The sequence below is a fragment of the Diuraphis noxia genome, unplaced genomic scaffold (genome assembly GCF_037042655.1).
Source record: "Diuraphis noxia isolate RWA-SAM2 unplaced genomic scaffold, SU_Dnox_SAM2 contig0001, whole genome shotgun sequence".
Lineage (NCBI taxonomy): Eukaryota > Metazoa > Arthropoda > Insecta > Hemiptera > Aphididae > Diuraphis > Diuraphis noxia.
In genome coordinates this window covers 39,611,594-39,625,248 of record NW_028301711.1, presented here as the reverse complement: position 1 = coordinate 39,625,248, position 13,655 = coordinate 39,611,594, and the positions used below count along the sequence as shown (strand labels likewise).

At 24.7% G+C, this 13,655-nt stretch overlaps 2 protein-coding genes across 2 annotated transcripts; both read right to left on the bottom strand.

Annotated features, from left to right (window-relative positions):
• Positions 1–899: 899 nt before the first annotated feature.
• LOC149060669 (uncharacterized) lies at positions 900–6,679 on the bottom strand. Its single transcript, XM_089216667.1, has 8 exons — positions 6,510–6,679; positions 3,135–3,349; positions 2,851–3,060; positions 2,436–2,702; positions 2,122–2,336; positions 1,865–2,027; positions 1,625–1,727; positions 900–1,045 (listed from the first exon to the last, which is right to left on the bottom strand). Exons 2-8 carry the CDS (start codon positions 3,346–3,348, stop codon positions 940–942), a joined length of 1,278 nt encoding a protein of 425 aa, XP_089072793.1. The 5' UTR covers position 3,349; positions 6,510–6,679; the 3' UTR covers positions 900–939.
• On the bottom strand, positions 3,755–5,970 carry LOC149060670 (uncharacterized). Its single transcript, XM_089230130.1, has one exon. The coding sequence runs from the start codon at positions 5,897–5,899 to the stop codon at positions 3,755–3,757; it is 2,145 nt and encodes a 714-aa protein (XP_089086256.1). The 5' UTR covers positions 5,900–5,970.
• Positions 6,680–13,655: the final 6,976 nt, after the last annotated feature.

The following is a 13,655-nucleotide window of genomic DNA, read 5'->3' as shown; positions in this document are numbered from 1 at the left end:
AAATTCATTATATCATTATAATAACTGAAAATAGCTATAGGTAGGTTAGGTATTTAATAATAAATATGTTTTAAAAAAATCTTTTTATTGCTCTGGTTAAAAAATATAATAATATATATAAATGTTAAGAAATGTAATGACTAAAATATATATAGTTGTAATACATTATATATACAATGGTTATAATACAATATAAATGCTTATAAATATAATATGTATTATTATTATATAGTAATAATATATAAAAGGAAAATTTTTATAAGACTTTTTCGTTTTTTTTTTTTAAATTTTAAATTAATAAATACACAATATACTTAAGAAATATAATAATATGTATAAAATGTGTGTTTTATAATGGTATACAATATATATTAATAACTAATAATAATATATTAATAAAAAATTACTTCTGTTTTTGATATACACATTTTTATAAGCATAATATGTATTTTAGTTATAATATATAAAAGAAAAATTGTTAAAATGATTCATTTTTTTAAACTAAAATTCATAAATAGGAATACAATTACATTTTATAGGAAATATAATAATACGTTTTATATAAACTTATATATTTCATAATACTATAAAAGTTAAGATATATAATTGAAAAAAAAATACTTGTAGATATATGTCCGTTCTTTTTTCTTTTTTACTTAAATTAATATACAATATACATTTTTATAAATTTATAATATGTATTATAGTAATATAATATAATATAATAAAAGAAAAATTGTTAAAATGATTCATTTTTTAAAACTAAAATTCATAAATATACAATTAAATTTTATAAGAAATATAATGATACGTTTTATATAAATGTATATTATTATTTCATAATAGTATAAAAATTAAAATGTATAAAATCGAAAAAAAATTACTTGTATAGGTATGTCTGTTATTTTTTTTTTGTTTTAATTGTAATGTAAAATAATATTATGTTATAGTGATATTTTTATCATTTGCAATATTATTGTCGCCATCATCATCATCATCGTGATGATAATCTGCAATTTCTTTCTTTTTTTTTTGTTTTTCTTTGCTGTAAAAATACAGAACAATGAGGATCATTTTAAGGTTTAAAATATTTTACTATTTATATTCCTGTATCGGTTATACATTGTTTAAGTTTATTGTATAACTTATGCGCTAAATAATAATTAATAAACATAAAAAGTGGTTTTTATCAATCTTTATAATGTTAATTATACCTAATAATTTTTGTCAACATAATCAACGCTTCAAAGTTTTAAATAGTTCTAAAAAACATCAAATTCATATTATTTGTATATACCTACACATACAAATTTAAATAACCAGTGCTTGCAATATCATCAAAACAAAGTATCTCATTTAAAATCAATTATTTGCAATTTGTTATTTTTCATATTAAATAAAAAATAATAATTTACTAATTAGGTATCTCATTATTTAGGAATTATTTTAATCTGTGTAATAATGATCTAAACTTTTTGAAAATGTTAACATAAACCAACTTTGTCGATCAACAACTTTTTAGTGTTAAGAAAAAACATATTAGCTTATAAATCATATATTAATGTTTCTTCAATAATAATTATATTTTCAATTTTCTAACAATTAAAGACTAGGTTATTATTACTTTGCAATCCTTGTTGGTGCCTGTGCCAGCCATGACATAATACTATTGATAATATCATTTCTGATATCTTTTATTTGTTCAGGAAATTTTTGTCTAACAGCACCTTTAAATAATAACAATTAAATCATAACTATTTCATCATCAATATATAAAATACCATATTTAAACAATACTCTATACAATATATTATTGGCATAATAACAATAATATCATCTAATGAAAAAATAAAAAGATACCTACCTATAATGACTTTACAAATTCTAAACTCTGAAAATGGTTTTTTATTTTTTTGACCTTTCCAGCTGTAATACTTGAGGAGCTCATCAGAAAACATTATTTTTAAGATACTATAAGTGACTTTGGAAATATTTTTTCCTTCAGAGGCAAAAACTAGTGTTGATATCTATGTAAAATAAAATGTATATAATATACAATAAACAATATATACTACAATTATTCCATAATGATAAAAAAAAAAAAAAAAAAATACAACATACCAATTTGTTTGTGTAGCTTAATTCTTCATTTTGCAATGTTGATTCTATTGCTAAGAGTTCACTTTCGGTTTTTAATGGAAAACATGATAAATAGTGTTCTTCAGAATTTGTATTTGTATTTATTGTCTGACGATTAGGTGCCGGTTGATCTTCAATAAAGGATGAAACATCTTGTTTTACATACTTTATACTTGACTTTACTTTATTCATATCAGCTTTAAAAACATAGTATGTATGGGTTAAAATATTACTCTTGTAGTATGTATAAATATAATTTATCAAATAGTATTCAAATTAGATGTTGGTGCAGTTACCTGATAGCTTACAAAGTTGATGACCAATAGCTTCTAATAAACTTTTATCTTTGATATCAAAAGTACAGGAATGTATAACTTTTTTGGCTAGTTTACATTTTTTCAAATCTTTTGATGGTTCATCTGGTATAGGAGTAGAAAAGGGAGTACTGCTGCTAGACTGAACTGATGTCTTCTTATTGGTAAAACATGATGTGTCAAACTCATTTCTTGGTGGAGAAATATTATCACAATAATTGTTGGTCTCATCAAACGATTGTGACTGTTCTAGTTAAAAAAAATTATTATTATTAACTGTATTATAAAATACTATGATTGAAACATATTATATACAGACTAAAATAGCTTAGACAGTGTAATAAAAAACAAAAAAAAAAAACATAAAATAGTTTTTTTTTTAGAAAATTCAATTTACTTTTTTGTTTCTTAGGGAATGCAGGGTATGGTGTGGGCTTATCTTTGAGAAGTATATCATCCTCATCAGAGTGTGAAGAGTAATATTGGTCTAATGATCTTTTAGCTTTAACTTTTAATCTTTGTCCACGGCCTCTTTCTTCAACTTCTGAATGGAGGTTGGAATTCTTATTTAATTTATACATCAGTTTTAATCCATATTCATAATTGTCTAAAAATATAAATATTACATTTATGTACATTGCATAATACATTCATACTAGATTGCATAAATTTATAAATTACCAATATTTTCTTCTATAATGTCAATCTTACATTTTTTCCACTTATTATAATCGGGGTTTTCTTTTGATTTAGCATATTTTTTAATTGTAGATATTTTGAAATCCAGTGGATACCAACAATTTAATTTATTAATTATCCAACCATTTGGTATTAAATCTGGACTTTTTTCAACTGCATCATCTTCATTATCATATAATAATATTAAACACCACATGCTGACAACAAATTATAGCCATCATAAACATATATTTTAATAAAATAAATATTAGTCTAGTAGTGAAATATAAAGAATAATAACTACCTACTATAGGTAATTTAAAGACTTCGATGTACTAAATATTCAACTTTTGTATTATATAGAAAAACCTAAACTTCAATACATTATGTTTAAACATATAAAACGATAAATTATACACATAATAATTGCTATATACATTATGAAAACAATCTGATAATATAATACTCTTACACACATCACAAAAAAAGTTTATACAATGTAACTTGGCCGGAAAATAATATATATATTTAGCTCTAATATAATATTATGAGTATGAAAATAAATATGATTAGGTTATAAATAACATTTATTTATATAAAATAATAATTTAAACACCAAGTAATTATTTATTCGAATGTAATAATGGAAATACAATAAATGCATTTTTGTGAGAAAAATATACATATTTGTTAACAATTTCATGAACTGGCCAAATTCGCATTTCTGATAACTTTTCGACTTCATATACTCCAATAGACGAACTTTCACATGGAATTGTATAAAAATTGTTTTTTCTTAGAAACATTCTACCAATAATTACACAACTGTTCATGGCTTGTGAAAAACAAATATTGTCCACCATTATAATATCACCAGAAGCTGAACCACAACAATTATCAGGAGAACTAATTTTGATTTTAAAATCACTAAACTGTATATTGGAGTATTGTGGATTAACACATGAAAGGACCAAAGGACCATTGCAATGCATTTTTGAGTAAATAGGGTATTTTTGAAAAGTCTGAGGATTGTGTGTTGCGTTTACTGTTAACAATTCGGCCATTCTATTTCCTATTTGCTCTAATGGTTTATTTTTTCCTCTTGTCATTCTTTTTATTTGTTGAAGGTAATTCTCAAAGGGAAAAGCTGATATAGTATCTAATGTTAGCATAGGAATTATTGGTGCAAAGTAGTCAGCGTCATCGACTAGATGAATCAAATTATGAAAATTATGAGTAATGAAGCTTGGGTGATATAAAATCATAAATGACTGCACAAAATGTCTTAATAGTTCTCTTGAATAATCTCTTAATTTATGGTCTTGAATACTGGTTTGATTTAACAAAATAGATATAGCTACATTTAATGTCATAAAATTGTTGTATTTTTCTTGGTTTAAAATGCCTTTTAAAGCAACTGGACCAAGATAGAGTAAAAATGACCGATACTCAACAGCTTTCCATCTTAAAAGATATTTTAATTCCCTTGGTTTTCTTACAAATTCTACCGGTAACCTTGCACTACACATAAAATCTGAGATTCTCTGAATTAATAGTCGCGATAGCTTAAAAGGTAAATCTCCATCATACCAAGTTAAAAGCATGGTCCGCATCACTCCTAAGTACACCAAATGCATTATGTCGAGAATGATTGAATGTACAAAATCAATTCCGGGTATTTTCACCAAACATGAATCAACTAGTCGATAATTTGGATCTATCCAATTAATAAAGTCATCACTTGTTCTAGTTGGACAGTTAATATCAGTAAAAACACGCTTATTATTAAGAGTAGTACCTCGAACGGTACACCTGGTACAAGAATAATACCCACCATGACCTTTAATGCCCAATATATCTTTTTTAGCAGGTGCATCACAAACAAAACCGAGAATTTTAACTAACATATTAGTGTCATTATCAATTAAAATACCTCTTTCTGACAATTCTATGATTTCCAATACAAATGGAGTTAAAAAATTATCCATGTCTTTAGGTTTTTGAAAACCATAGTATAGTCCAATGGGAAAAACTATTTTGTTAAGTTCAGGGACATTAACAACTGAAACCAATATAGGAATTGCTTGGCCTGGAGAACTTTTATACAAAGGTAGTCCATCAATATTTATTAATAAATGTAATTCATGGACATTACAATCAAATGATGAGATCAAGCGTTTTAATTGACTTTCCAAACCAAAATGAATATAATGTCCTGGTTCAACTGTTTTTTTTTCAAAAACAATACTTGTTTTTAGCAAAGTTCTTGAATCTGAAGGCAAAATGTGACTTATATTTTCAATATTTTTTTTTAAGCCAACCAACAATTCAGATAGTGCACTAGCAGTAATATTATGCTTAACAGCCCAAACACGCAAGAAATTTTTAATTGAGTTTTCGTCATTTATCGAATGGTCAACAGATTGCCTACGAAATAAATTATTAGAATCAAAGTCCAATAAAACATCTTCATCAATTATATCATGTTCACTAGATGAGGTACTTGATAATACTTTATCATATTCATCATAGTCAATACTTTGGTTAGTAAAATTTGAAAGTGTCTGGTTGAGTGAATTTATAGGTGCATTTATAACATCCTGTTCATTAGAAGTATTTAATTGTTTATTGTTATCATTATTAGAAGAATTATTGCTATCTGAAGAACTATAATGATCAAACATATAAGAACAATCCTTATTTTCGGCCACACGCCTTCTTTTACTTCTGTTTGATAGGTGATGAAATTTAGAAAAAGGTCTAGGCATCCTAAAAACAAGATAATGCCCGACACAATAATTGAATATTGAAAAAAAAATTCACAATTTTATAGTTAAAATGCAATAATAGGTATAGTTGGCCAATATTTTAAATTATTTTTAACGCAAATGTAATTAATTAATCAAACAGAAAGCTTATTAAGTACCTATACTTTGATTTCTTAAATATTTAGCAAAACTATAGACGCCAAAGAAAAAAAATGAACAGATACTAAAAAATTCAATTTTTAACAAATTAGGTAGGTATACTACAAATTAAATAATTAAGAGAATATCTTTGTATAGTATTTGTTATTCCTCTCTCTTTCTGACCCACACGCAACATAAAAAAGTTTACGTTCACAACAATGATTTGAACCATAATATTAATTTCTCAAACTAAAGTTAGTTATGAGCTTTTTAAGATGTAAAAACATTTACTTAATTACCTAACAATTGATAACTAGATAGTATTAAACATAATATTGGTTTGAATAAAAAAAAATATTTTTAAATATTGTACTAGATTAAAAAATATATGATAAATAGTAATAATAGTTTATAGTTAGGTAATACTGGTAATAGATATGTATAACATTATTATTATTTGTATTCTTACTTGGCACTTCGCGAACTTTTTCGAGTTTCTTAGACAATATAGCCAACAAGTATATAGGTAAACAGCTATTTGAACGGCGTAATACGAACGGCACTATTAAAAACATTAACGAATTACGAAACTAGAAATGCAAACAACAAGCAAACCACGATGGCGATGTACGTTGTAGATTTGAGTATTTACTATTTGACAGAAGAAAATATAGAATATAATGACTTTAAACCATGATGAAACCACGGTTAAGGCGAACACAATACAATATTATTATTATTGATTAAAATTTCGTTTAACCAAAACGGAAAATTATTTAATATCATACCGTTCTAAATTTATATTTTAATAACGATATCATTACCGCCGGCCGTTGTGCGTGTGGTATGATATCGAGCAAGTGCGCAACGTTTCGCAACGGTAGTACGGTACGGTACGTTTACTGCATCAGTAGGTATCACGGTTATCTAGTGTAGATAACCGTGGTAGGTATAAATTCTGTTTCATTCATAGATAATCTTTATTATCTATGATTTCATTAGAGCGCATAGAGTAATAAAACTAGAGAGTCATCCTTATCACTTAAAATCACTGCGTTCTTATCTACATTAACTATTACTTAATACTTATTAGTTATTAGTCTTTAATTAGAAATTGAGAACTTAATATTATAACATATTTTATTATTATTATTAATATCTTTGATTCTTAGGCATTGTTCTAGCCTTCTAGGTTCTAATGTTTTATTATTTTCTGTTTTCATATATTCAGTTTACTTGGGCTTATGTTCATCAATATATTAATAATAGGAGCTAGGGATAATATTTGTTCCTATTAATCTTGTTAAATATTATGTTAAGGTCGATTCATTAATAATGTTAATATTTATATAACAGAGAGAGTATCTATATTTCATATACCTACACAATATATCTAAGCAATCAACATAGACATTAAGCTCTAGCTGTAGGGAATTATAAAATCGGAAGGAGTGTTACACTTGACATATGATTTTTAAAATGTACATAACTTAAAAATTTAAATTGGACTTTATTAAAACCAGATATTTCTGAAATAATGTATATCTATTATCCTAAATTGTGATTCCTGAAGACACTGATCTATAATTATAGTTTCAAATATGCATATATTTGTTAAAATAAATTTAATACTTAAACCTTTAATTTTGACTCTTATTCTTAAAATAAATATAAACTACCCAGGTTTTTAACACGCAGTTAGAAATGTTTTGACCAAGTAAAAAATACTGGCTTAAAATATTATATAAAATTGGATTGATGATGGTAACAATATAATATAGGTATATAATATAATAAGGTATATTGGTAGGAACACTACATAAAATATGATCATTGTAATTGTGACATTTTGTTCATACCTAAGTATTTGATTTTATTAAAAGATTTTATTTTAATTTTATTTTTGATTTTATTTGTAAAAATATAGTTTGTATGCTGGCCATTATCATATGTATTTCAACACTCATTTATCATACTACCATAAAAGTATATATTAATAATATACTATAATAGTAAATATTATAATCTATATAGCCTGCAATTATGGCAACCATTTTATTAGTTTAAAAAAAACTCAATATTTGAGAGCCAAAATTAAATTTAGTTTCTTCATTAATGAATTGCATATTTATGTATTAACTATATGTATAGCAGGGGTTGAAAAAATATAAGCAGTATAATAACAATTGTTCTAATAATTTATTAATTCATACCTCAGAGCCTAAATAATTTAATTACAAATAACTGGTTTTGGGAGATAAATGGTCCAGTGTATAGATGATATATATGTGATGATGATGATGATGATGTAAAGGCGATCAGAATATAATATTATATATTTTAAACATTATAAAAATGATAGAAAATAAACATTATAACTTAATATTTTTTTAATATTTTAAAATGTTTAGAAAAACATATTGAATAATAAACATTATATTGATATTTATTTTATCTTTTATTAAAAATCTTATAAATCTAATATTTATTTAATATAAAAAAAATATATTTTTTGAAAACATTATTTTTGAAATGTTGTAATATTTATTAAACGTATAAAAAACATTCCATTGTTACTTGGGGTATAATAACAAAATTTACATATTTAATAATATAATTTAAATTTATTTACTAATATATTATATATAATTATTTATTAAGCATATTATAGTACACTAAAAATAAGTTTTGTTAATGAAAAAAATATAATTTCTTTTAAACAACATTTTTATTTCACAATTTTTTTGTTAAATAGAAATACCTAGGTACCACTTTATTTAAATAAAAAAGTGCAATTTGGATTTAATACAAAACTCATTTACTTTGTTACTGATATTAATATATATTTTAACAACTCAAAGTAATATTGATAGACGATAGTACATTTTTATTATTAGTTTATGATACTATGCTTTTTTTTTTGGTAACTTCAACTACCTAGTTCTAGTAAAAATATTGCTGGAAATTATTAAAGTTGGAAGGTACTATTAATTTCATTAAACTAATAATATATACATAATTAATAATAATTTAATTTTGTTCACAATAATGAAATAATATAGGTATTTATATACATATTGTTATTGGTTGAAGAAGTATAATATTGGTGCTAGTTTTTAGAGCATTAATTTTTTTTATTTAGATTTGACTGATTTAAGATTAGGTGTCTAAACCTATTAGGTGTGTGTGTAGTACAAACAATTGGATATTTTAGGGACTGGTATACTTGCAGTAAATTATATGTATACATTAAATGAGTTTTTGTACCATCAATCATTTTACACATTTTTATTATTACTAAATTATAATATGTACCTAGGGAATCCAAAGTTTAATACATAGTACAGACAGACTTGATGTGATCATCTTTTTTCTTTAAATATATATATTGTTTATTAAAATCATATACTGCATATTTCATTTAACTTGGGTTTTTATGTACCTACCATAATCTTATTGTAATTGTATAATAATAATATTATAAAATCTAACAAATTATAGGTAAAAAACATTTTTGATTTAACGTTATTATTTCTTGTAACTTCTAATGCATAATTCATTTAAATTTTATTCTACTACATGGTAAAAACAATTTTCTTGGTTTTAGGAAATTATAATGTTACGTATAAAGAAAATTTCTTCAAGTACTATTAAAAGTACTAAGCTAAGAATAAAAAAAAAGCTCAACTTAAAGCAAGTGCTTTATTATAAGAAGCTTTTTCTGAACAAAAATCTAATAATAATAATAATTCTCAACTAAATAATTGTATATCAATATTTGAAACACAAAATAAAAGTTGTAATAATAATATTCCTGCAATAGTTTACAAAAATGATAATATTATTGAAAAAAACACTGAACAAGAAATTCTTTTAAAAAACAACTTAAGTGATGATGATCTGTATGATATGATAGAATCAAATGTAAAAGTAACTTTTAAAGATTTAATTGCTGGTTGGGCACTTAAAAACTGTGTACCTCATTTAATTTTGAACGAATTGCTAAAAATATTAAAATCAAATGACCATCCAGATATGTGTGTGGACTCACGGACATTATTAAAAACTCCTCCCCTTACAGTATCAAGAAATATTTCTGGTGGCCAATATATTCATTTTAGCTTAACATCTGAGATTGTCCATTTACTTATTGACAGTCAATTATCAAATAAAATTCCAAATACTCTACAATTGATGGTATGAATAGATGGTTTGCCTATATCTCGTAGTACTCAAAGTGAAATTTGGCCAATTTGAGGATATTTTTCTAATATACCAGGTAAACAAGTTTTTGCTATTGGAGCTTTCCACGGACAATCAAAACCAAAAGATTGTAATAATTTTTTAAACGATTTTGTTGAAGAAATAATACCATTAATAAATGTTGGAATTGTGTACAATAATAAACATGTGAAAATTTTATTACATGGCATTATATGTGATGCTCCGGCCAAGTCGTTCGTTCTAAATACATTAGGCCATACTGGAAAAGTAAGCTGTTCTAAGTGTACCATTGAAGGAATTTGGCTAAGTAAAGCATGTTTCCCTATAATTGATGCCCCACTTAGAACTGATGAAAATTTTAGAAAATATTAAGATTCAAGATATCACAATGGACATACAGTTTTAGTCAATATACCTAAGTTTTCAATAGTTGAGTCTTGTATTATTGATTACATGCATTTAATTTGTGAAGGAGTTGTACTAAAAATTGTAAATTTATGGATAACTGGTGTTAATAAAAATCCAACAAAATTACCCGATAATTTAATACAAGCTGTTAATAAAAGACTTAATCGTTTAGCCACATACATCCCACTTGAATTTCAACGTAAACAAACAGAAAATTCCAGAATGCATCCTTTTTCTCAAGCATCACGTTGGAAAGCAACTGAGTCACGGCAATTTTTACTGTATACTTCTGTGATATGCATTAAAGGAGTAGTTTCAGATGACATATATAATCATTTTATAGTACTATGCGTGGCAATGAGGATTTTACTTTCGCCTTCAATTCACAAAACTTTTAATGAATATGCAAATCAACTTTTAAGATATTTTGTATCATCATTTCGTACTTTATATGGCATCCAGCATATGACATACAATATTCACGGTCTTATTCACCTAGCTAAGGAAACCTTAAAGTATGATGAGTTAGATCAGTGCTCAGCATTTCCTTTTGAAAGTTTTATGCAACCACTTAAAAAGGACATTAGATCTCCTGTTAATCCACTACAGCAACTAGCTAGGAGATATATGGAAAGAAGACATTTTTATGATAAAATTGCTTTAACCAAACATGATATTTCTGATGAAAATCAATTGAATGGTGATATACAATTGTTAGGAAAACCCATGTTTAAAAATGGAGGTCCTTTAACTTCAACAACTAAATATCCACAATATAAACGAGTAAAAACAACCAATTTTACAGTAGGAACAAATATGCAAGACTGTTGTGTTCAAATGGACAATAAAGATATAGTGATTATTGAATCTATTGCTACTTCCACATTTTGTGATTCTGAAGTAGTTATTGTTGGAAGAAAGTATAAAACATTATGTAACATTTTTGATTCACCATGTGAATCTAAATTTTTAGATATGTATTCTATTTCAAACTTAGAGATGTTAAATGTTTGGTCGTTATCTAAAATAGAAAAAAAAATGATTTGTTTTAGATCAAACCTGTCTCACTATCAAAATACCGATATAGTGATGCCTCTTATACATCATACATAATAGAGATTTATTTTGTATATATATTGATATAACTATGTAAATTTTGTATGCAAATAACTATCTAATTATATTTAATTATATTATCATGTAAATATTGGTAAAAAATTAATAACTATGTGAAAACAATTATATCTTTATTCTATATATTATTATTATGTTTATTTATTTACTATTATTACAATAATTGTAAGTTTAAATCAGTTATATTATGCTATTTAAATTTAAATACATTAATATATATAATGATATGTATATTTTATTTTTATTCTAGCTTTAAATTGTATTGCCATGCCTTGGTCAGCAGTAATTTTTATGGGGCCCACTGAAAACGCCCAGCATGTACCAGCCAGTTGGTTTATCAAAAACAATGAAAATAATGAAGGACTTTGTTGGTGGCCTTATAACAAACATGATAATCCACCTGAAATATCAATTAATTTTTCTTCTTCTCAAATTAATAAAATGATTATTCAAGAAAGTGTTCCCAATGATTATGATGGGTCTTATTGGCCAGCTAAATGCATATCAACATTTGGCAAGTATTTTAATTATATTATTATACCTACCATTATAATTAAAATAAATATTATATACTATGTATAGTCGGGTGTATAGAAGATAACATACTTATTTCCTGCAATATGCATATATATTTGGATATAATGATGTACATAGTTATGTTTCTCATTCATATCCATATAGGTATCTAACTCCAAAAAAAATAAATAGCATTTAACATAATTTTAGATACTGAAGGGAGCGATGTTTTTATTTTTTACCAACCTCTTATTATTTGTTTTACTAATGTCACTTTAAACCATTTGAATATAATTTTTTTTTCACTCTAGATAATATTATAATGGCCCGTAACGTAGCAAAAGCATTATCTGGTTCTGATTGTGAAACACAAAATAATAATTGTGATAATGATGAAGATATAAATACATGCAAAAGAAAAAAAAAGAAAAATTCAAAATACCTACAAGAATCCGAGGATGATATTATTACCACTTCAGAAACTAAATTAAAATTATATGAAAACAGTCACATAAGTAAAGCTCAAAAAATTTTTTTTTTAAAACACAAGGTTGTTAAGGATAATATATTGAACACTGTGTCCAATGAACATTTACCACTCCATCCATTCAAACAAAAAAATAATTCTGCAAATTTAATTCATGATGTTGCTATTTCAAAAAAAAACCCCTTTTAGAAATAAATTCTATTCCAGCTTCAACTATAACTAATAAGACACCATTAGTAAATATATCAAATACAATAATAAACAGTGAAGGTATATTATATCAATAACTCTTATATACCTATATGTAACCACAAAACAAAATTATATTTCAGATAATTCTAACAGCATCAATAGCACAAAAACTGAAACTTTATCTAATGCATCTATAATCAATGTGGATAGTGAGAATATTATAAAAAGAGTGTTAACTGAATATAATTCTACTGATTTTGAAGAAACAAGATCAATGATAGGTACACAAACTTCAAATTAAAAATGTTGTATAATTTATAATTTATATAATATAAACTATCTATTATAATCAGACATTAAAATTATATTTCAGATGATTCTAACAGCATCAATGGTACAAAAGCTGAAACTTTAAGTAATACATCTACAATGAATGTTGATAATGATTATACTACAAAAACCATGTTAATTGAAAACAATTCTACTGATATAGAAACAACCAGCCCAATTATAGGTATACAAACTTAAAATTAAAAATGTCTTATAATTTATATAATAGAAAGTAGAAACTAGGTATATAATATATAATCAGACATTAAATTGTGTGTTGTAGACAATTCTTTCAGCATAAATAGTACAGCTGATACTCTATTA

Excerpts from the sequence above, each read along its gene's own strand:
- LOC149060669 (XM_089216667.1), bottom strand. The coding sequence starts at position 3,348 with ATGTGGTGTTTAATATTATTATATGATAATGAAGATGATGCAGTTGAA. Across the intron at positions 2,703-2,850 it reads ATTCCCTAAGAAACAAAAAA|AACAGTCACAATCGTTTGAT; the intron begins GTAAATTGAATT and ends TTTTTTAACTAG. Across the intron at positions 2,337-2,435 it reads TCAACTTTGTAAGCTATCAG|CTGATATGAATAAAGTAAAG; the intron begins GTAACTGCACCA and ends ATGTTTTTAAAG.
- LOC149060670 (XM_089230130.1), bottom strand. The coding sequence starts at position 5,899 with ATGCCTAGACCTTTTTCTAAATTTCATCACCTATCAAACAGAAGTAAA.